A 24,835-nucleotide genomic window follows, 5' to 3' on the forward strand; every position below is an offset into this window, starting at 1 on the left:
TTATTATTTGAGATTTGAGCTTGTTTGCTCTTTTGATTACTTATTCCCAGTTGATCTCTGTAAATCTGCTTTAAAGAGAAATCTATTGCATGTGAAATAAGATTGATTTATTATCCACAATAAGAGAAAAGTTGAGGGTGGACATCAGTATGAGCCCTCAATTTCTATCCTATGTAGAACAGTAGAATGAATTGGAGATAGTCAGCTAGGTGACTCCTGAGGGCCATCACCACCCTCCCCCCCACCTCCTGCAGTGCTCCCCATTGCCAGGTGAGCTTCCCCGCAACCAGTGCAGAGGCCTCAGGTTATCGGGAGAAAGGAGAAAGTTCAACCCAGAGGACCATGATTTCTGGTCATCTCACCTATAAGTGAGACCTCTGCTACAGAGTTTTTGGTCTTCCCAGCTAGTGATAAAGAACCCACTTGCCAATGAAGGAGATACAATAGACCTGGATTCAATCTTTGGGTGGGGAACATCCCCTGGAGGAGGGCATGGCTACCCACTCCAGTCTCCTTGCCTGGAGAATCCAATGGACTGTAGGCGGGCTATAGTCCATGGGGTCACAGAGAGTTGGACACGACTGAAATGACTTGGCACACACACACCTATAAGGTAGCACAGGAGCCCCTCAAACTAATACTTGAGGAGTCAGGGTTGAAAGGGAAATTGCCTGAGAGAGAGGTGAAGGCCTTAGCCCAAGGCCACACAGCCTGCTATTGGCTAAGCGAAAACTTGAACCCAGCTCTCTTAATCTCCAAACAAATATTCTCTCTACCAATCAGGAGTGCAAACGCCATTTTCTTTCAAGTGTTGATTAACCTGTCCCTCCTTCTGGAGGCCTCAGATTTCTTCATTGGCATCTGGATTGCTTCAGTTTCTCTCATTTACGTCTGTATCAGTGAAGAGAATGAATCTGCTGTGCTCTAGATGTATGGATATTTTTCTTTTCTGGCACAAAATGAAACGAGGGTCATGCCCTGGTTTTCGAATTCAGAGCCACGCTTACCCGTACTGAACAACACCCATTAGTGGACCGGCAGGGCCAATGTCAAGAGTCTGGGCGACGTCAGTCAGAAACTGCTTCTGGATTCGGAATCGACGTTTGCCGACGCTCGAGCTCCCATCAATTAAAAATGACAAGTCAACTTTGCAGCCTGAGAAGCGGAAAAAGACTGTTATTCTGCTCCTCTCATTGCGTTCACGGCCCACTCCCTGCTTCCTCAACCAGAGCTGCCTGAGATTGCAATGAAAAGAAAGTTAAAAAAAAAAAAAGGTAGCAAGATGCAAGATATACTTATTTATTTATATTCACAGCAGATTTTCACTGGGCACCAAGATCACAGATACTTGGGTTGGTACTTATTTCTGTGGTTGTTGTAGAATTCTCTGTATTAGCTACAGTTACAGACTTCAAAAGCCAGACCTCCAGGTCAAGTCTAAGAAGGCCCTCAGAATGGTTTCCTAGCTTAGACCATGTCAGCTGTTGTGTTCAGTTGCTAAGTTGTATTGATCACTTTGTGACCCCTTTGGAGCCTGCCAGGTTCCTCTGTCCATGGGATTCTCCAGGCAAGAATACTAGAGTGGGTTGTCACTTCCTACCACTGGCGCCACCTGCAAGCCCTAATATATATATGTATATGTATGTATGTATATGCAAATGTGTGGGCTCAGACTGTAAACAGTCTGCCTGAAATGCAGGAGACCCAAGTTTGATCCCTGGGTCAGGAAGATCCCTTGGAGAAGGGAATGGCTACCTTCTCCAGTATTCCTGCCTGGAGAATTCCATGGACAGAGGAGCCTGGCGGGCTACAGTCCATGGGGTTTCGAAAGAGTCAGACACGACTGAGCGATTGAGCACATTGCGCATATATGCATTAATGAAAGCAAGAAATGGACGTGAGTTGATACAGTTTTAAACAGAATTGTTGAGGAATACTTAGTAAAGAGTGATACTACAGAACTGGACATGAAGGGAAAAGGTTCTGAGAAAACGCCTTGTTTTCTTGCTGTGGTGCATGACAATCAAAACCAGAGGAGAACTAGGTAATGACAGGGACCTCTCTGGGCCTGGCTGACTTCACTCCATCTAGAATCAGTGCCTGGGCTCACTGGAGACCTCGTAAGTTTTTAGGCCCTGTCTGCCTGGATGTTTGGGGCCTGCCAACTCTTCTCATTTGCTGGCTACCCCTGTCCTTTGCTGCCTCCAAACTGCCTATGCCCAAGCATGATCCTTGAGATGAAGATTGGAAGAACCAAATGAAATCAAGAAGTGAAGTTTAAAGATGCCACTAAAGTCAAGAATGTTCCCTTGGTATCTCTAATTTTTTTGAAGAGATCTCTAGCCTTTCTTATTCTATTGTTTTCCTCTATTTCTTTGCATTGATCACTGAGGAAGGCTTTCTTATCTCTCCTTGCTGTTCTTTGGAACTCTGCATTCAAATGGGTATAGCTTTACTTTTCTCCTTTGCCTTTCTCTTTTCTTTTCTCAGCTATTTGTAAGGCCTCCTCAGAAACCATTTTGCCTTTTTGCATTTCTTTTTCTTGGGGATGGTCTTGATCCCTGCCTCCTGTACAATGTCATGAACCTCCATCCACAGTTCTTCAGGCATTCTGTCTATAAGATCTAATCCCTTGAATTTGTTTCTCACTTCCACTGTATAATTGTAAGGGATTTGATTTAGGTCATACCTGAATGGTTTAGTGGTTTTCCCTATTTTCTTTAAGTCTGAATTTGGCAATAAGGAGTTTATAATCTGAGCCACAGTCAGCTCCCAGTCTTGTTTTTGCTGACTGTATAGAGCTTCTCCATCTTTGGCTGCAAAGAATATAATCAACCTGATTTTCTTATTGACCATCTGGTGATGTCCATGTGTGGAGTCTTCTCTTGTGTTGTTGGAAGAGGGTGTTTGCTATCACCATATGACTTATATAATATGACTTACAGCAGAAGCAGAAGATATTAAGAAGAGGTGGCAACAGTACACAGAAGAACTATACAAAAAAGATCCTCATGACCTAGATAACCACAACAGTGTGATCACTCACCTAGAGCCAGACATCCTGGAATAAGAAGTCAAGTGGACCTTGGGAAACATCACTATGAACAAAGCTAGTGGAGGTGATGGCATTCCAGTTGAGCTATTTCAAATCCTAAAAGGTGAAGCTGTGAAAGTGCTGCACTCAATATGCCAGCAAATTTGGAAAACTCAACAGTGGCCACTGGACTGGAAAAAGTCAGTTTTCATTCCAATCCCAAAGAAAGGTAATGCCAAAGAATGTTCAAACTACCACACAATTGCACTCATCTCACATGCTAGCAAAGTAATGCTCAAAATCCTCCAAGCAAGTCTTCAACAGTATGTGAACCAAGAACTTCCAGATGTTCAAGCTGGATTTAGAAGATGCAGAGGAACCAGAGATCAAATTGCCAACATCCACTGGATCATGGAAAAAGCAAGAGAGTTCCAGAAAAACATCTATTTCTGCTTGATTCACTATGCCAAAGCCTTTGACTGTGTGGATCACAATAAACTGTGGAAAATTCTTCAAGAGATGGGAGTACCAGACCACCAGATCTGCCTCTTGAGAAATCTGTATGCAGGCCAGGAAGCAACAGTTAGAACTGGACATGGAAAACAGACTGGTTCCAAATAGGAAAAGGAGTCCGTCAAGGCTGTATATTGTCACCCTGCTTCTTTAACTTCTATGCAGAGTACATCATGAGAAACGCTGGACTGGAAGAAACACAAGCTGGAATCAAGATTGCCGGGAGAAATATCAATAACCTCAGATATGCAGATGACACCACCCTTATGGCAGAAAGTGAAGAGGAACTAAAAAGCCTCTTGATGAAAGTAAAAGAAGAGAGTGAAAAAGTTGGCTTAAAGCTCAACATTCAGAAAACGAAGATCATGGCATCTGGTCCCATCACTTCATGGGAAATAGATGGGGAAACAGTGGAAACAGTGTCAGACTTATTTTTTTGGGCTCCAAAATCACTGCAGATGGTGATTGCAGCCATGAAATTAAAAGACGCTTACTCCTTGGAAGAAAAGTTATGAGCAACCTAGATAGCATATTCAAAAGCAGAGACATTACTTTGCCGACTAAGGTCCATCTAGTCAAGGCTATGGTTTGTCCAGAAGTCATGTATGGATATGAGAGTTGGACTGTGAAGAAGGCTGAGCGCCGAAGAATTGATGCTTTTGAACTGTGGTGTTGGAGAAGACTCTTGAGAGTCCCTTGGACTGCAAGGAGATCCAACCAGTCCATTCTGAAGGAGATCAGCCCTGGGATTTCTTTGGAAGGAATGATGCTAAAGCTGAAACTCCAGTACTTTGGCCACCTCATGCAAAGAGTTGACTCACTGGAAAAGACTTTGATGCTGGGAGGGATTGAGAGCAGGAGAAGGGGACAACAGAGGATGAGATGGCTGGATGGCATCACTGACCTGATGGATGCGAGTCTGAGTGAACTCTGGGAGTTGGTGTTGGACAGGGAGGCCTGGCGTGTTGCGATTCATGGGGTTGCAAAGAGTCGGACACGACTGAGCAACTGAACTGAACTGATGGTTTTTCCAGTAGTCAAGTATGGATGTGAGAGTTGGACTATAAAGAAAGCTGAGCGCTGAAGAATTGATGCTTTTGAACTGTGGTGTTGGAGAAGACTCTTGAGAGTCCCTTGGACTGCAACGAGATCCAACCAGTCCATCGTAAAGGAGATCAGTCCTGAATATTCATTGGAAGGACTGATGCCGAAGCTCTAATACTTTGGCCACCTGAAGTGAAGAACTGACTCATTGGAAAAGACCCTGATGCTGGGAAAGATGGAAGGCAGGAGGAGAAGGGGTGACAGAGGATGAGATGGTTGGATGGCATCACTGACTTGATGAACAGTAGTTTGAGTAAGCTCCAGGAGTTAGTGATGGATAGGAAAGCCTGGTGTGCTGCAGTCCATTGGGTCTCAGTGAGTCGGACACGACTTAGCGACTGAACTGAACTGACTGAAAGTCAAGAATCAAGTAAAAGAACAGCGGAACTACTCTATGGCTTGGCATGTTTCCCAAACAGGGCTATTCCCACTCTTTCCTAGGTCCAGGCTTGTGATGTGAATTGCTGCCAGCAGGTGGCAGTGGTGCTCTTTAGGGCTTGCCGCCCACCAGCACCAACAGTTTGCTGGAAATGTGAACGCCCAGGCTCCACCTGGACATATAGAATCAGATTCCAGTTTAGCAGGATCCCCAGGTGATTGATGTGCACATTAAAGTTTGAGAAGCACGCCTGAAGAGAACTTCTTTCAGATGTTAGAAGCGTAGTTCAATATGCCTTTTAAATGAAAATCCTTTATTTTTTTTATTTAGAGAAAAGAATAACTTAATGGCCAAACAAGAGTACATGGATTTTGTAGCATCTATTTTGGTTCTTCCTAGACCATTTTTTTCTCCTTATTTCTTACATCTTGAGCTATGTTCAGGATTGAGACGTTGATTTCATAGGTTTTAAGAAGCAAAGTGTTTATTCACTTCATTCTCTTCACTTAGCCTAATGGCTGAAACTAGGGTTAACTTTGCTCCTCTTTTCCAAGAAATTTTAAAATTCATTTTATTGGGGTACAGTTGCTTTACAATGTTGTGTTTCTGCTGTACAGCAAAGTGAATCAGCAATATATTTGCATATATCCCCTCTTTTTTTGGATTTCCTTCCCACTTAGGTCACCACAAAGCAGTGAGTTCCCTGTACTATACAGCAGATTCTCATTAGTTATCAATTTAATACATAGTATCAATAATCTGTATATGTCAAACTCCTAATTCATCCCACCCCAGCTTTCCTCCTTGATATCCCCATTTCCTCTATGTCTGTGTCTCTGTTTCTGCTTTGCAAATAAGATGATCTATACCATTTTTCTAGATTCTGTATATATGCATTAATATACATATTTGTTTTTCTGATTTCACTCTGTATGAGTCTCTGTGTCCATCTATGTCTCTGCAAATGGCAGAGTCTCATTCCTTTTATGGCTGAGTAATATTCCATTGCATATATCTATATCTTCTTTATCCATTCCTTTGTTGATGGAGATTTAGGTTGCTTCCATGTATAGCACTACAATGGACACTGGGGTGCATGTATCTGTTTCAATTATGGTTTTCTCTGGATATATGCCCAGGATTGGGATTGCTTGGTCATATGGTGGTCCTGTGTTTAGTTTTTTAAGGCACCTCCATACTCTTTTCCATAGTGGCTGTATCAGTTTACATTCCCACCAGTGCAGGAGGGTTCCCTTTTTTCTACGCCCTCTCCAGTATTTATTTCTTGTAGACTTTTTGATGATGGCCATTCTGATGAGTGTAAAATAATACCTCACTGTAGTTTTGATTTGCATCCAAGAATGTTTGAGTGACAGTGGCTCACGCTCAGGGCATGTGCTCACTGAGACCCTAGTGGCTTTCTCCCATTAAGATGAAAACATGCTGATGTGAAGATGACAGTGTCAATACCAAGGGACAGAACTGGGTTATGAAGTGTTCAGCATGAGCAATTTATTATGCTCACTGAGGATGGAAGAGGAGGAAGGAAAGGTAAGACAAAGTGTCTGCAGGAATCAATCTACCAATTTTCTTAATTGCTTTGGTATTCTTCAACATGGTACAATTTTATAGATGAATGCTTTGTGTTAATATATCAGGCCAGTGTTTTTTAACCCTGGATAAATATCTGAGTTCCTTATGCAGCTTCAACAAATAAAGATGCCTGGGAATCACTCTAGGCAATGCTTCTCAAGGGTTAGTGTGCAAAGGAATTGCTTGATTCAGTGGGTCTGGGGTGGACCCTGAGAGTTTGCATCTCTAACAAGCTCCCAGATGATGCCTGATGCTGCTGGTCCTCAGACCACACTTTGAGTGGCAAAATCAAGGGAGACTCAGGTTCAGTAGGTATGAGGCAAGAATTGGCATTTTTCATTTTTTAAGATATCTGCAGGTGATTCTCATGTATAGGTGAGTTGAGACTGGCACCCCATTGGTGGCTGACTTGTCACGGCTTTCTGGGGGAATTTGCAGATGCTTGCAACACACAGCTCCCTCCTGGTTTCCCTCTTTTTCTCTGCTCTCTTTCTTGTATCCTTGGGTGGCTTCTCTTCCACCCAGTCAGTATCAAAGATCTTCAGGTTTAAGTCCCCTGCTTCTTACTGTAACCTATCTCCCTGGGTCACACTTTCTGTTCTCTTTTGGTTCTCAAAACCTTGGTTTTGCCCTCATCATCTTCCAACTCTAAGTTTCCAGCTGGACTGTTGTTTCTGAATGTCAGGGTGGCCAACTCTCTGCTAGACTGAATATCTTACAGAAGGTGATAGATATAAACACCTTCCTGCCCCAACCTGTTCCAACTCCAGTGGTCCTGATGGCAGCTCCAGATGTTCGAATCATCTTTAATTGCTCCCTGTCTTCACCTCCACCCCTCTAGCTTCTTCTTTCTCTATCTCTTGGATTTGCCCATTTCTCTCCATTTATGCTTCCCACCCTGAGCTCTGTGTACCATCATCTCTGCAGACCTTCATTCTCACTGGCAAGCCAGTCTCCTCCTTTCATCCCCTCTTGTCCCCCGACTCCACCCCAGCCTGTTGCCATAGTGACATTTTAAACATCTGATCCTCTCCCACTCTTGCACACAGATAGTTTAAATCCTTCAGAAGCTTCCCTTTTCCTTTAGAACAAAGTGACGGAAGAGAGATAAATAGACCCAGGGTAGGAGAGAGGCGGGTGTGGGAGGGAGTGAGTGGGCAGAGGGGAGAGAGAGCAGATCAGATGTCAAAGCCACTAGGGATTTCTAGTTGTCAATTAACTTACTTGGATCTCCCTGGGATGCTGGCTCCAAAGACTGTGTGCTTAATTCTTCTTTTGGAACAAATCCTGGAAAGAGCAGTAAAACTTTTGGTGACTTACAAGAACAGGAAGCATCTGGCCTCACCCCAGGGATGGGGACAAAATGGATATTCACACTCAGCTCCAGGGGCTGGGCTTACTGCTAACTGTGCTCTTCTCCATACCACCCCCATCTGAGGAGATAAGAATGGATGAATATTTAGACAGTGCAATAGAGACACAGCACTCCTCTGGGTGCTTACGGGCATTTGAAGTCAAGTGTGTTCAGATCTGTCTTCTACAGCCCCTTAGCTTAATCTATCTGAGCCTTAGCCTTCTTATCTGAAAGCATTAAGCACTTTGCCAGTGTAAATTATTCCTCTGTACAATCCTGAAAATCTTGAGGTCAGGGATGAGTCTCACCCATCACATAAACCTTCCCTGTGGTCCTCAGTCAATATTCAGTGACTGAGTTGATGAACAAAGATGAGTGAGACCAAGGACGGGGTTGGGTGTAGACCGGAGGAGAAGAGATGAGATACTAGCAGCTCAAACAAACAAGAGGGTCTACGCTGCAGCCTGTCCCCTCCTGCAGGCTGAGACCAGATGCAGAAACAAAAGGATGAGTGCTTTGAGAGGGCGTGTGTGTATGTGAACTGAATTTCAGCTTCAGGGTTTTCTTTAGAGCTGTTTACCTGGGAGCCACATTCATAAATGTTTCATATAAGGAAATAAAGACAATAGTCTTTTAAGGCTTAGAAAGGCCAATGAGTTTCTCGGCAGAGTGTAATTGCAGCACCGGAAGTGAGTCTCCTGTTTTTGGGATGCTGGGGAATGCCCGCCAAGAATCCCCCACCTCCATGGAAGAAGGTGCTCAGGACTCCACTCTTGGGTGGGGTGAGCTTTCTCTTGGCTTTGTTAGTTTTTCCAATTTGCAAAGCACATGATTTCATCTTCCCATTAAAGGTCAGCTTGCTCATCCCACTTCCTCAAATCATTAAAAAAATTCACTAATGGCATTTCTCAGCCAAGAGTCCTGGGAGGGGAAGAAATACACATCCAGAGGCCCAAGTCCTCTCCTCCATATCCCTCCGCCTGCCCCCAAACCAGCAAAATCTGCCCTTGCACCAAGAGTCTGAAAACTGTGTTTGCTGTTGGAGTTTTAAACGCTTAATGTAGTAAATAGGGAACAACATTCATTCACGTGAAGAAAAAACCTGAATCCCATTTGCAAAGAAGGAAGAAGAAATGGAATGAAATTAAGGTGTGTGCCCAGATGGAGTGAGGGTCTAACCCATTTTGGGGGCTGGGAACTCACTGCCTTCTGTCTTCACGTTTCCTTCCCTCTCTGTGAATCCAGTCTTGTCCCTGACTCGGTCCTCCCTGTGGGGGTTTCAGTGGGCCGTTTGCCTGGCCACCAGATACCTAACGTTGGAGGTGACACCGGAGGAATCTTCTGTAGCAGATTTGACCTCCGTGCCATTTGCTGTAATCCTAAGAATCTTGATCAGTCATGGCCAGAAGGATGGGCTGTATAATTACCTGCATCGAGAAGGACTGATTCAGGTTTCCACAAGGCAGGTTCCCCTGATTTTCAGGATTAAAGAAAAAAACAAACTCATTAGTTAGATGAAACCAGCAGAAGCCCTCAAGTGAACTGCCAGGATGATAATATTTTCTAATTATGGCAGAAAGCTCAGTAAAGAAACCCAAGACCAGGTATGGGATGAAGCAACCTGAAATCTGTGATTTTCTTATTTAAAGTTCTTAAAGTCAGAGACAAAAACATTGTTACTCTTTCCTTCCTTTCACTATGCACCAATAAGCATGGAATGACAGCAGTCCTGAAGTTCAAGGGGAACTGAAAGCTCATGCAATTCAAAGAACCACCGTTTTTGCTGTTCAGTCGCTCAGTCATGTCCGACTCTTTGTGACCCCATGGGCTGCAGCACACCAGGCTTCCCTGTCCTTCACCGTCTCCTGGAGCTTGCTCAAACTCATGTCCATTGAGTCAATGAAGCCATCCAACCATCTCATCCTTTGTTATCCCCTTCTCCTCCTGCCATTGATCTTTTCCAGCATCAGGGCCTTTTTCCAATAGGTCGACTCTTCGCATCAGGTGACCAAAGTATTGGAGCTTCAGCATCAGCCCCTTCAATGAATATTCAGGACTGATTTCCTTTAGGATTGACTGGTTGGATCTTCTTGCAGTCCAAGGGACTCTCAGGAGTCTTCTCCAACACCAAAGTTCAAAGCATCAATTCTTTGGCTCTCAGCCTTCTTTATGGTCCAACTCTCACATCCATACATGACTACTGGAAAAACCATAGCTTTGACTAGATGGACTTTTGTTGGCAAAGTTAATCTCTGCTTCTTAATATGCTGTCTAGGTTTGTTATAGCTTTTCATCCAAGGAGCAAGCATCTTTTAATTTCATGGCTGCAGTCACCATCTGCAATGATTTTGGAGCCCAAGAAAATGAACTCTCTCACTGTTTCCATTGTTTCCCCATCTATTTGCCATGAAGTGATGGGACTGGATGCCATAATCTTTGTTTTTTGAATGTTGAGTTTTAAGCCAGCTTTTTCACTCTCTTCTTTCACCTTCATTAACAGGCTCTTTATTTCCTCTTTGTTTTCTGCAGTAAGGGTGGTGTCATCTGCATATCTGAGGTTGTTGATATTTCTCCTGGCAATCTTGATTCCAGCTTGTGCTTCATCCAGCCTGGCATTTCTCATGATGTACTCTGCATATAAGTTAAATAAGCAGGGTGACAATATACAGCTTTGATGTACTCCTTTTCCAATTTTGAACCAGTCCATTGTTCCAATGCAACCCACTAACCTGCTTCAATAACATCTCTACCAAGTGAGTGGCTGGCGGGTGCTTGAATACCTCCAGAGACAGGGAACTCATTACTTTAGCAACAACAAAAATAGAGCATTTCTTCTTGGACTATTGAGACTTTGAGAAAACTTTTCTTTATGCCAATCTGAAACCTTCATCTGCCTTCCATCCATCTGTTCTTCATCACACTTAATCACGTGTGTGCATTCAGTTGTGTCCAATTCTTTGTGACCCTATGGACTATAGACTGCCAGGATCCTCTGTCCGTGGAATTTTCCAGGCAAGAATACTGAAGTGGGTTGCCATGTCCTCCTGCAGGAGATCTTCCTGACCCAGGGATCGAACTTGCATCTCCTGCATTGCAGGCAGTTTCTTTACTGCTGAGCCATCAGGGAAGCCCCATCACACTTAATATGCACCCAAAATACGCCCATTGTCATTCCGGGTACATTTGCCTCATCCATCTATTTGTGTTTCTTCCCTTGGAACCACACAGAACAAATCTGGCCCCTTCAGGGAGTAGACAGTCCCCTCATTTCCAGAGGCTCTGCTTCTCCCCGCGTGCCTGAAGCAGAATGGACCAAAGCAGCAAACACCCTTCACCGCACCCCAGTGCTGATACAGTGGCAGGGGTGGTCAGGAAGTGAACATTCTTATGCAATAGTCCCTGATCTTTTGTGGGGAGTATGTCTGGAAGGGACTTAAGGGGCAGCAAAACATGTTAGGAAGCCTCATAAGGACACCCACGTGGCTATTTTTCTCCTCCTTCCCACCCCCTTCTCCCACCTTCAGCTCACAAGGCTAAGAGCATAACCAACTGTTTCATTTCTTAGAGGCCATCCAGCACACTTCAATTAGCACACTCAGATGAAGTGATATTCTCCTTTACATGATTCAGTGATGCCAGGCTATTGTGAAAGGCAAGTCTGCTCTTGTAGGTTCTGGGTTCATGATGAAAAGTGAGTTTAATTTGACTCAGCCATTAACCAGGTGTAGGACCTTGAGCAAGTCACATACCCTCCATGAACTGCAATTTCGTTTTGAGTAATATTAGCAGTTTGGGTGGGATGATCTCCAAGTTCAAAATATTTATGATCTATATGTTTTAAGTATTCAGCTTCTTTAGCCTCATTATTCTATCGCCACCTACCGGCAAAACTATGCACTTTGCCCTTTTCCTTAAAAAAAAGAAAAAGAAAAAAGTTCTGGTGACACCTCAGTTTTTGTCTAAGGCTTTCAGCACCCTTGGGTGTGAGGAAAGATTAGAATGCTGGGTGCTCTGTTACTTTAGCAGGAGATGAACAATTTTCTGACATGAAGTAATGAAGCGGTGGGACCAGATGCTATGATCTTCGTTTTTTGAATGTTGAGTTTTAAGTCAGCTTTTTCACTCTCCTCTTTCACCTGACATGAAGGATTTTTCCAAGTCTGTTACTCTGTCCTGGAGGCCTGTCCTCTATCTGTGTCACTTTAATTTGTTTGGGAAAAGTTTGAACCAAATCACTTTCACCCAAAAGCTGAAGGCTGAAAAAATATTTAGACAGCTCAGACTTGGTGCTTTGAGCTTGGTGGTGATGAGAAGTAGATTTGTGAGAACGTTTGTGTTCTGGTGTCGAGGGCATGGTGTGGGGCCAACAGAAGACTATCCTGAGTCTACCAAAGACTACCTGGGGGCTGAGGGGCTTGCCTACCTCCTCTGACCTTCAGTTTTCTCCTGGGGGCATGAGGACTTGTTCTGCCCTGCTCACATGAAGACTGCTGCTGTTTAGTTGCTAGGCTGTGTCCACCTGTTTGTGACCCCATGGCCTGTAGCCTGCCAGGCTCCTCTGTTCACAAGATTTCCCAGGCAAGAATACTGGAATGGGTTGCCATTTCCAAGGGCATCTTGATGCAGGGATCGAACCTGTGTCTTCTGCTTGACAGTTGGATTCTCTGCCACTGACCCACCCACCTGGGAAGCCCTCATATGAAGGTAAATGTCTATAAAATCACTCAAAAAAGGGTGAAAGGCACTTGTAAAGAAACAGCTAATAGTTCTTGTGACAGTGCTGGCTCCGTCATCTTATAGATACAGTCAGTGTCTATGGGAGGTATTGGTCTTGAACACGCACTGACCAAGCCCCATGAGAGCATTACACTAGAGTAACCCTGCGGGTCAGGGACAGCCGTGATCCCACTTTACAGGTGGGAAAGCTGACACACGGGGAAGGGCAGCGCAGAGTATTAGACCCAGGCAGGTAGGCTCTCCCTGTGGTATTCACTGTCTGTTTATGACGGGCGGCATCATTGTTGCTTCCGAATCTCAGGGTTCTGGGGGTGGGGGTGCACCATGGAGAAGCCAGGCCTGGAATGTCACATGAAGAACGAGGGCCCAGAGCATCCCTGGTTTAAAATCCATGGCGACCTTTGCCCTGGTTACGGCTCCTACTGTTCCCTGAACATCTGGAGTTTACCAGCCTGGGATCCAATGGGAGTCATGGCGATGGCCCTTAGGGCTCTCAAGTTTTATGGGACAGACCCACAGCTGGCCCCTCAGCCGCGGCTTCTCCCCAGGGACTTCCGCTGCAGTTTTTAGCAGGAGGCGTCAGTCTGAGGGGCAGCAGCCTCTGGAGCCAGGGGACTCCACACACCTCCCTTCCAGGGCCTGGCCTCGTGCCAGCAGCTCCACATTTGAGGGTGACTGGAGAAGGCTGGGGACACTCAGAGGTCCTGGGCATGGGCATCAGGCCAGCAAAACATCCGCAGCCCTGCGTTTACAGATGGGTTCCCCTCCAAAGCTCTGCATGGGGCATTTGTTTGGGAGCTGGCAACCTCTTCTCATGGAAGCGACATCAACTCTGTGGTTAGGTTTCCAGGCCAGTGAAGCTTATCTGATCAAACAGAGCTCAGGGTACCGTGAAGCTACCTCCGATGGTTCCAAGGAAAAGTCCCTGAGTTCTAGCCTCAATCTTCCTGAGTGTTCCACCCGTCCCTCCCCTGGGGGCACAGCAGGAGCAGTCAGGTCAGCCAGAGTGGACTTAGAGGGTCCTGGTCAGGGGGTAAGGGTATGCCTGTGGGGGCAGGGGGAGGCGGTGGCATCACTGATGAGTCTGGAGGTGGGGAGTATGGGACCTGCCAAGGCAGAACTTTCAGCCCCAGAATATTAGAATCTGAAAATATTTGAGTCATCTTTTAGTTCTAACACATAGCACAGTGTCTCAGTACATTAAAAAAAAAACAGTTCCCCTGCCATGGAGGTGGTGACTTAAACTGGGGACATGTTAAGTTACATCTGTGAGCAGAAGGCATAGCAGGAGGAGGACGCAGGACTCACTCAGGGTCCTAAGTTCGGGGTCCTGTGCAGGAGAGGGTGAAATATTAAGGCTGATGGCCATACTATTAGGTCTGTACATGGCTGCTTGTGTCTGTTAATGCATTGCCCTCAACATGGATAGGGTATTTAGTGGGGCTCAGGAGATTCCATCCCATGTGATATAATTTTATCAGTGACTGGAGAGGAGACGGCTGGCGTATTAATCAATTTGGTGGATGACAGAGAAGGAAGGCCAGCTGATGATGATGGAAGGCTAGTTAATACATTCAGTGACAGAATTAAGATTCAGGAAGGCTGCAGCACACTAAACTAAGGGAGGGTTTAATAGAGTTAAGTGTGATATTCTAACCGGGGGCAAAAACTCAGCTGCACCAGGACAGCACTGGGGTGACCTGCTTCTCTAGAAATACGTGAGAAAAAGCCCTGGGAACCTGAGCAATTGCCAGTTCAGTAGGAGGTGAGCTGATGAGGAGACAAAGCCTCCCCCACATGGAACTTGGGATGTTTTCAGGGAACCAGAGTATTTAGAGCGAGAGAGGCAGTTCCCTGGCACAGCCCTCTAGGCAGCGTGTCCTGCTCTGAGTGCCTGCTCTGAGTCACCACCAATAGACTGAGGTTTAGCCGGAGGGTGTGCTGCTGAGTCACGTAAGGACCTGTTGGAAGTCTAAGAGAAATTTGTCCCAGAAAAGACGAGACGCAAAGGAGGACGTGAAGGCTACTTTCACATACGTGAAGGACTCTCAAATTTATCATTTTAACAAATACCGAAGATCCCCATAGAGCCTCTGTGTTGGTTACATCTATTATTGTTTTTTCTCATATTAGAAATTAAAACTGTGTATCCTCTCATTTAAAACAGACTACCTATCCATTTATTTCACTATTCATTCACTTAAAAATAACAACAAACCTATTCATTCTATTTTAACATTTTATAATGGAAATAACTGCTTCCTAAAACAAAAGAATTCAATGGGAAGAGTGGCAGACATCTCCACTGTCTGATGTAATAGAAGACAGCTCAAATCTGATGTCAGTTCCTTCAGTCCATCTGTGGTGATGTCATTTTTTTTGAAGAGTTTGAAGAAAATCTGGCCTCAGTTATAGAGGGAGCGAAGAGAGGGCCTCACAGAAGCCCTGAAAGCAAAGTTCTTGGACCACAAAGTGAGAAGTAGTAGTTTAGACACATTAGGAGCAACAGGCTTAAGTTCTAGATAGCACGTCCAACAGCGGGCCTGGGAAGCTCTGGGCCCCTCACATAGTTATCCTACATGGGGCAAAGGTTTCCCTGCTGGCTCAGTGGTAAAGAATCTGCCTGCCAGTGTAGGGGACATGGGTTTGGGATTGGGAAGATCCCTGGAGAAGGAAATGGGAACTCACTCCAGTATCCTTGCCTGGGAAATCCCACGAATAGACAAGACTGGCAGGCCATGGGTTCGAAAAGAGTCAGACACGACTAAACAACAACAAGCACAGAGCAAGGCCTCTGTCTGCCACATCACAAGGGATTCAGTTGTTTGGTGGGAAATCAGACCAGATCCACTTTGCTTTATTTTTTCAATGTGGCATTAAGGAAATATTTTAATGGGCTGTGATTACAGGACAGAAATCACTAAAGTACATAGAAGGTTAAAAACAAGACTTCTGAACTGATCTGAAACGCCAACACATAAAAGTCTGAAAATGGGTAGGATGGGGAAACCAGAGCGGGTTACAGCCCCTGACCTAGCTGCCTTGCACTTCAAAGCAGAGTCATTGCTGTGCTGCTCATTACAAACATACAGACCAGAAGTGTTTATACAGTTCTTCCCAATTCTATGATCTGAGGATCTTCTAGCTGAGAAGTTGGCTGACTATCTGATATGCAGGATTTTATCAGAAGTGAGAGCCAGGTGAAGATCCCATGTGCCAGTGGCTCCCCTATCTGCAGAAGCTAGCTCTGGGCTTTGAGATTTGTGCAGGCCTGAACACCAGAGCCTCTTGATGAAAGTGAAAGAGGAGAGTGAGAAAGTTGGCTTAAAACTGAACATTCAGAAAACTAAGATCATGGCATCTGGTCCCATCACTTCATGGCAAATAGATGGGGAAACAGTGACAGATTTTATCCTTTTGGGCTCCAAAATCACGGCAGATGGTTACTGCTGCCATGAAATTAAAAGACGCTTGCTCCTTGGAAGAAAAGTTATGACCAACCTAGACAGCATATTAAAAAGCAGAGACATTACTTTGCCAACAAAGGTCCATCTAGTCAAAGCTATGGTCTTTCCAGTGGTCATGTATGGATGTGAGAGTTGGACTATAAAGAAAGCTGAGCACCGAAGAATTGATGCTTTTGAACTGTGGTGTTGGAAAAGACTCTTGAGAGTCCCTTGGACTGCAAGGAGATCCAACCAATCCATCCTAAAGGAATCAGTCCGAATATTCATTCAAAGGACTGATGTTGAAGCTGAAACTCCAATACTTTGGCCACCTGACGTGAAGAACTGACTCACTGGAAAAGACCTTGATGGTGGGAAAGATTGAAGGCGGGAGGAGAAGGGGATAACAGAGGATGAGATGGTTGGATGGTATCACTGACTCAATGGACATGAGTTTGAGTAAATCCTGGGAGTTGGTGATGGACAGGGAGGCCTGGCGTGCTGCAGTCCACGGGGTTGCAAAGAATTGGACACGGCTGAGCAACTGAACTGAGTACCTCGGGCGAGCAGAAGTCCCAAGAGCACCCTGCCTTGGGGAGGGTCTGACTGCTCAGAGCCAAGTTGCAGAGGTGATAGTGGAGTGGGAAGAGCAGTGGAAAAGAGCAGGATTTGAGGGAGAAAGGAGCTGGGAGAAAGGAGCTGGGACCATCACTGTGGTCAGTGAGATGGAGTCTTAGTTACTAGGAGCACAAAGAGAGTGGATGAGAAAGGGAGACTCAGGGCTGGAGACCCAGGCAGTAAGGCTATAAAAGGTTATGAAAAGGGAATGGGATCAAATGCTAAAAAACAGTCTTGGGTTGTTGGGTAGGAAGAAACAGGAGCCAGAGGTCAAATAAGTACCTTGTTGCCATCACCCCCCCAAGCCAAGTCTGATTCTCATGGGGTGTCTGGGCATTTGCACTGTGTCCCAGAGGCAGGTCCTGGGATGGCAGGATGGGGCCTAGGCTGCCCAAATGAGGGACATCTCCAGCAGTCCCCAGCCCCTGGGAGCCCCAGGGCATCTTGACTGGTAGAGACATACCTCTGACACTAGAAGGGACACTGAGATCGGACAGAGCAAAGAGATGGCTATTGGAGGTTAAAAGCTGGGCCTGACCTGGAGGTGAGCTGCAGGGGCCAGCACTGTATGGGAGACGGTGTTTGTAGACGCAGCACAACAAGGGCGGTAAGCAGCCGGCAGCCTTGCCAGGCTTCTGGCTTCAGAGACTCCTGCCGTTGGATACCCCAGGGGGTGGGATTAGACAGGATCAGCTGATTAACATGCAATCAGCAATCTGTTTTCTTCTCTTATTTTGCCCCCTGATGAAAGTGCCCCTCATTCAGATTTTCCTTGGAAGTCAGCCTTCCTCTCTGTGGTTGGTTCTACTTTGGGGGTTGCAGAGAAGGCCAACAACACTGAAGGAAACTGTGCCCATGCTTGACTGCCTGAAAGACTAATCCACCAGGCCTGTTAGGGTCTAAAGTGGCCTCGGAGTCCTTGGCCTGCCCAGAGATCTGATTCTTAAGCCTTTTGTCCTGAACATCAGCATGTACGTTGGCAAAGAGGCAATTGGGAAGCCATAGAAGCTCTCTCTCAGTCCTGTCCAGGGGACTCCTTGGAGCCCCTGCTCCTATCTGGCATCAAAGCAAAACAGAATCTGCAGTCTCAAGGACTCTTTTAACATGTGGAGGACAGGTACCTCTAGCAAGAGAAAGGCCTTGTGTGCCGAGGCTATAAAGGAAACTGGAAAGTCTGTCAGCTCACGGCCCAGGCCCCAGGCAGAGTTTGCGGAAAGCATCTAACCGAGCTAGATTCTCCTTTCTCATCTCTGCAGGCCTCAGCAGCCTCTCAGAGAAGAGAACTTGTTTCGCGTGTCTGCATCCCCAGTTCCTGGGCCGAACCTTGAAGGGGTGCACACAGAAGGGGAAATAAGGGAGCCAGGGAGTGTCATGATTCCCGGGAGAATGGCTGGAGGAGAAAGGATGATTTCTGTCCCCTGTGTCACAGAAGCACTCGAGCAAAATTGGCTCTGCCCTTTCCTGGGAAATGATAAAGGCTTCTTTGACCCAAGTTCCTCAAGGATAAACCCCAGAGAGTATCCCTTTTCAAGTTTATAAGAGCCTTGTCACCGAATCCTTAGGAATTTCTATTACAACCTCCAAAAAAATTGCCTCAAGGGAGTGGCGCTTCGCTTATTTAATGGCTTCCTTACAAGTTGGGCCCTTGAACAGTATCTTTTGTTGACATATCTGGTTTAATGATTTCTGTTCAAATCTGAGTCAAATGACAAGGATTTGGAAAGACAACCTCCATGTAAACAAGCTTAACTTCCTCCAGTAGCTAGAAAGGTGAGTTCAGGTTCTCACCTGGATTAGCTTGGGGGCTATTTTGGCCGTTAATATAGGTAGTGGCTCAGATGGTAGAGTCTGCCTGCAATGCAGGAGACCTGGGTTTGATCCCTGGCTTGGCAAGATCCCTGAGAGAAGGAAATGGCAACCCACTCCAGTATTTTTGCCTGGAGAATTCCAGGGACAGAAGAGCCTGGTGGGCTACAGTCCATGGGATCAAAAAGAGTCAGACAAGACTGAGTGAAAAGACTTTTTGATTTGTAGGTGGTGGTGGACCAGAGATCTGTAGTAGCATTTGACTGTCCAGAGCATGAATTTTAATTTAACTCTTCTCATTCTTTCCATGATTCATCCTAGCAAGATATCACCAAGGTGAGAACCGAGGTAAAGCTTTGTCCTTGTGTGGCCTGAATCTGCTCTGGAGGAGGCATTGAAATGAGGGGAAGAAGGATTTAACTCAAAACACTGACTGAAAATTCCAGGTAACAGTAGCCCTTGCACTCCACAACTGTCAAAGCATCTTTTACTGAAGTGCCATATTTCTTTATACTTCATTATTCTTATAATAATTCAGCTGTGCCTCTCCTGAGGGAGTTACAGTAATGCCTCAATAGAAATGTCACTTAACATTTAGCAGTTTGCTTAAACTGCATTAACATGGTATTGATGCAAATAGCATTAGCTTTCAGTCATTTTTAAGGGTACACAATGGGTTATCCTTAATTACTCCGTGGGAGAATTGAATACATTTCAGCATTCATTATTCACTGGGCAATTTTTCTGAAGCAAGGTTTTTAAAAGGGCAGAGAGAGATGGGAGATTCTGTGAAGAGAGCTGCAAAGTTTGTTTTAGGCGGGAGAGGGACCACATAAAAACTGGCTGAGGGAAAGAACCAAGTTTCATGGAAGGGGAGAGATAACAGGTCATGGGAAAACATCAGTTTTTCTTAGAATCAAATTTATCCACCTTAACTTTTCATTCCTTTTGTCTTTGTTCCAATTGTTGTTGTTGTTGTTCAGTCGCTAAGTTGTGTCTGACACTTTGCGACCCCCATGGACGGCAGCATGCCAGTCTTCTTCCCTGTCCTTCACTAGCTCCCAGAGTTTGCTCAAACTCCTATCCATTGAGTTGGTGATGCCATCCAACCATCTCATCCTCTGTCACCCCCTTCTCCTCTTACCCTCAATCTTTCACAGCATCAGGGGCTTTTCCAGTGAGTCAGTTGTTCGCATCAGGTGGCCAAAGTATTGGAGTTTCAGCTTCAGCATCAGTCCTTCCAATGAATATTCAGGACTGATTTTCTTTAGGATGGACTGGTTTGATCTCCTTGCTGTCCAAGGGACTCTTAAAAGTCTTCTCCAGCACCACAGCTCAAAGGTGTCAATTCTTCAGTGCACAGCCTTCTTTATGGTCCAACTCTCACATCCATACGTGGCCACTGCTGCTGCTGAGTCGCTTCAGTCATGACCGACTCTGTGCGACCCCATAGACGGCAGCCCACCACGTTCCCCCGTCCCTGGGACTATCCAGGCAAGAACACTGGAGTGGGTTGCCATTTCCTTCTTCAATGCATGAAAGTGAAAAGTGAAAGTGAAGTTGCACAGTCGTGTCTGACTCTTAGCAACCCCATGGACTGCAGCTCACCAGGCTCTTCCGTCCATGGGATTTTCCAGGCAAGAATACTGGAGTGGGGTGCCATTGCCTTCTCCATATGGCTACTAGAAAAACCATAGCTTGGGCTATATGGACCTTTGTTGGCAAAGTGATGTCTCTGCTTTCTTGTTCCAGTTATTTGGACACAAACTCAAAATAGCTCTGTTTTCTAATTATAAAGTGGGCATGTGCTCACTATCAGCATATCCACTGTGGGTAGTAAAGAATCATCTGCAACCCCGCTATGCAGCAGTGGCTTGTTTACAATTTTGGTATACAGTGTTCTATTCCTTTTTCTATGCACATATTCTCATGTGCAAAACATAATTATAACACATGAGATTGGTAGCCATCCTGTTTTGTAGTCTGCTTCTTTGACTTAACAACCTGTCACAGACCAATCTTCTCTTGTCAGGAAGTATGCATATTTTAATAGCTGCATAGTGACTTTTTAACCATTCTGACAATGAACAATTAAATTGTCTCCACTTATTTTTCTATCATGAACAACATCTATGTCCAGGCTTCTTTTGACTTTGGCTGATAATTACCTTGGGATATATTCCTGGAAGTGCAAATGCTGGGTCATTTCTCCACACTGTTGCCCAAACCGTGTTTTTATCAGTTCCTAATGTGAATTGGTGAAAGCTGACACCTTACTGTTTACTTTGAGTGTGTTTGATTCCTGGTGAACATCTGTTATATTTATTGGCTGTTTGTAGTTCTTCCTCCATCGCCTGCCTGGTCATAACCTTCACCCATCTTTCTTGGAATGTTTGTCTTACTGTTTCATAAGACTGGATTTTAAGGAAAATCTCCTCCTGATACCTTTAGGAAGATAAACATTCAGAGATGAGATGCATGTTGGTGAGAAGGGAAAGTGCACGTGGAAGGGTCGGGCTTTTTATGGATACTGGTTCCTTCCTGTCCCAGGTTTCACCACTTCTTCCTTAGCGGACCTTGGTCAGGGGGTGGCTTGGAGTAGAAACGTGTGTCACCGGCCCTTCCACCAGGTGGCGCTCCGCTCCTCTCTGGGGTTTACCCTTTAGTGTGGACACATCTGATGATGTGTTAGATTAGCTGAGGCATCCCGGGCACTTCTTGAGATAAACCTGACCAGAAAACAATGCTGGGCCAAGCCACTCTCTACCTTCCAAGCCACAGTAGATTCAGCGGACCCTGCAGCTGGACCTACGGCATCGTCCATTGTTTCCAGAGCCCTTTCCTCAGCATAACGCGGGACCTGGTTCTCCAGGCTGCCGGCTCTGGTCCTGGGAAGCAGCACTCTGCCTGCCTGGCTCCACTAGGTGCCGACATTCCCACCCCACCGGCCTCTCGCGTGAACGGTCTCGCCTCTGCTCTGAGTCACCGCCACTCTAGGTCTTGGCGCCCCCAAGGAGCCCCAGCCTTCTCTTGTTCTGTACTCCTCTCTTGTCTTGTTAGGTTTGCACAATTGCGGGTCAGTTAAGAGGCTGAGACGTGACCTTGGTGTCCAGCCCCATCTTCCTGGGAGTCCCACTACCTGCATCAACTTCTCGTCATGAGCTGAGAGAACCCCTTTTCCTTGCTGCAGTTTCGACTCTCCTGGACTCCCTCCCCTGCCTGTGTCCGCTCTGAAAGGCAGCTCTTGAGCTCATTGGAGAGCAAAGATGACTCCAAGACCCCTGAAAGCAGGCTGCTCCTGCTCTGCCTCACAATTCTTAGGTGTCCTGCTGCAGCGGTCTTGGGGGATCTTGGTAGGATATCTTCACCGACATGGCCCAAGACCCTGGAATGGCGCCTGACACACAATGGGCACTCAAGAAATGCTTTTGAATGAATACGTGAATTAGGTTTTGCTTCAGTGCCCCACCTACAGTCACTTCTAGAATCTTTTGACTACAGTCACATACATGAAAGGAAAAAAAAATTCACAAATGCATCAATAGCGACTTACTTGTCCATCAGCAGGAGAGTTGCTCTCATAATTTAATAGAATATTTTCAGCTATTTGAAGAAATAAGTTATCTATATATTAAATATTATTTAGTACAGTTGGGCTAAAATATCGCAGCAAATATCTACAGCCAAGCATTAGGATAGGCATTCACGAGAGTAGATTGGTGGTTATCTAGGGCCAGTGGGGGAGGCCTTTAGGGGGACGTGGTGAGTGACAGTGAGTGTGGGGTTTCTTTTTGAGGTGATGAAAATGTTTTAGAACTGACCGTGGTGATGGTCACACTACTTTGAGTACACTGAAAATCATTGACCTGAATATTTTAAATGAGTGAATTGTACAGTAGGCAAAAAGTATCTCAAGAAGGCTGTTATTTGAAAAAAAAAAAAAAAGACATAGGCATTCAAACATGAGTCTTCACTCTTCATTCCTACGGAAAATCCTTTGAGTAAACCATTCACGTTTTAAAAAGTCCTCTCTTCCTGCCTCCCTCCCCAGTTTGGCTCCTCTCGTAGCAATTAGGGCGCAGGCTACACAGAGCGCTTACCCTGGATATTTGTCTAGGAGTCTGTGGGGCAGCACAGACGTGGGTGCTGGACCGGGATGAAGCGCAAACTGATGGGCTGCGAGGCTGCTGCCCAAAGCTTGTGTCCCCAAGCCAGGAATAAGGAAGATTTGCCAGGCTGGGAGCCACTGCTTCAAGTTGCTTGAGGTTTTCCACAAGCAAAGGCCCAACTTGTAACAGGATTTCCAAGCTCCCAGTGTAGCAAAGTAAATACACCCCAGGCTTAATTATATGTGTTATGTAAAAATTGCCATCCTCTAAGGAGACACCAGGAGCAAGCAACTCACTCAGCTACTCACAAGTCTTTAAAAGAATCAAGATGATGGGGTAGTGTGTTAATGTATTTCAGAAATGATTTTTGTGGTATTTTATTTGGGGACTTTATGTTATAGCTTCTTCCATGAGCCATGTATCGGATGGAAGAATAATAATTCCTATTTTATAGAACTGTTGGGAAGATTAAGATAATGTGTGCAGGGCTCCTGGCACAGGGAGAGAATGGACTGTGCATTCTGTGATTGTTTATTACTAATCAGAGCAGGAGTTGGCTGTGTCTAGACCCTCCAGTCTTTTCACCCTGTCCACGTCCAGGCGGTCAAGGCCTCAGCTTCTGTGCCACATCGTTAGTGCCTTGGGTGTTTGGCCGGGGCTGGGGGGTGGGGGGAGTGTCACAGGAGAGCTGGCTGCTGGTCGTGGAGCCCGGCTCTGCTGCTTCCCGTCAGTGTGACTAGGGGCCAGTTTCTTCCCCAATACGTTGAATTAAGCAAATTAGAAGCACTGTATCTGCTTTATAGGGTTGTTTTGAGGATTTAGTAGGCTAATATTTCTCAGGTGCTTAGAAGAGTGTCTAGCACACTGAAAGTGTTTGGATTTGTTGAATAGAAAGATGGCTAGAGAGCTGGGCTCTGACAGGGAAGAGGGAAGGGCCATGCTACGTGGCAGTGATGTTTGGAAGCTGGAGGTAAGGCTGAAAAGACCCAGTCCTGGGCACTTCCTCCTAGAAGCGAAAAAGGTGGGAGATATTTAGAAGTAGCCAAGACACAGCGACACCTGCTCTGTGGAATTTCCTCCCCTCTTGCCAGAGGACCTTTAGAAATGAGATAGATGCTCACTGCCCAGGGTGCCTAACATAGAAGACTGTGTAAAGCTGTTGTTTGGATTATCCAATGGGCTCCTAAGGTTGTGTTCGATGTAATACCAAGATTAATTCCATAAACTGGACTTTGGTAAAACCTAAAACATGATTTAAGAAATGGATACAAGTGGTAAGACAAAAGGCAGTCAGAAAAGAAATAAAAACCTGAGCTATCTGACTTTTGCTAAAGGAATTCTTTTTTTGTTGTTGCCTACTTCTAATATTTGAAGACTTCCAGGAGTATTCAGTTTGTCCCTTAAAACCCAACAGTGTTTACACAAGAATCTATTAGCCCTCCAGCTGAGCTTTTGGAGAAATGGGGATTTTGCGATGGGAAAGCTTCACATAACATCCTACCTTCTAAAGTATGATTAACAGCAGTCCTATTTTCAAATCTGTGTTAAGTCCTTCTGCATAGTTTGCTTAGCTTTTAGTTCAGTTTTGAATTATCATGAGCTCAATTTACCCCTTCATACGGGAAGACACAGCACACACGCCCCCGGCCCAGCTCAAAACTCCATACACAGGCATTCAGAGAGGCTGTTGACCCTAAGAACCCAGCCGCCCACTTTTCTAGCACACGGCAGCATACAGTCCACCTACTGACCCAGGCCCTTGCTTCTCTGGCCTGCGGGCTGCGGTCGGAGGCCGCTGGCGGTAGAGTCTGCAGATGGGGAGGGCTTTGGCAAGGTGGTGTGGGTGGCCTCGACGGCAGTGGTCCCCGGTACCTGCGTCACAGTGACTGGCTGTGCTGCTGTCTCTGGACCTGATGGGCTCTGCTCTGCTCTTGCGGTCTCACCTGTAAGAAAGTGGAATTACATTGGGGCTTACAGAATAGCTGGTAGGCTCTTCAGGACAGAAATAAGTAGTTCTTGGACACTAGCTATGAGCAAAGTCCTATGCTAGCTGCTGTGGAGGCATGTACAATCTGGATGGAGGAATAAATCGATAAATGAACCAAAGATGAAATAATGATAAAATATTTAAAAGGCAGCTCA

The 24,835-nt window shown here is 45.6% G+C and overlaps 1 protein-coding gene across 2 annotated transcripts in view; it reads right to left on the reverse strand.

Moving 5' to 3' along the window:
- VIT (vitrin) overlaps nucleotides 1–24,835 on the reverse strand; it is a 125,485-nt gene that overhangs the window by 25,529 nt on the left and 75,121 nt on the right. For both annotated transcript variants that reach the window (XM_069583542.1, XM_069583541.1), the window contains 4 exons: nucleotides 24,445–24,636; nucleotides 9,405–9,449; nucleotides 7,848–7,910; nucleotides 1,008–1,155 (listed from right to left, as the gene is read on the reverse strand). In XM_069583542.1, coding sequence (XP_069439643.1) covers nucleotides 1,008–1,155; nucleotides 7,848–7,910; nucleotides 9,405–9,449; nucleotides 24,445–24,636 — 448 coding nt within the window. The remainder of the gene's footprint in view (nucleotides 1–1,007; nucleotides 1,156–7,847; nucleotides 7,911–9,404; nucleotides 9,450–24,444; nucleotides 24,637–24,835) is intronic.

Source organism: Ovis canadensis, chromosome 3 (genome assembly GCF_042477335.2).
Source record: "Ovis canadensis isolate MfBH-ARS-UI-01 breed Bighorn chromosome 3, ARS-UI_OviCan_v2, whole genome shotgun sequence".
Taxonomy (NCBI): domain Eukaryota; kingdom Metazoa; phylum Chordata; class Mammalia; order Artiodactyla; family Bovidae; genus Ovis; species Ovis canadensis.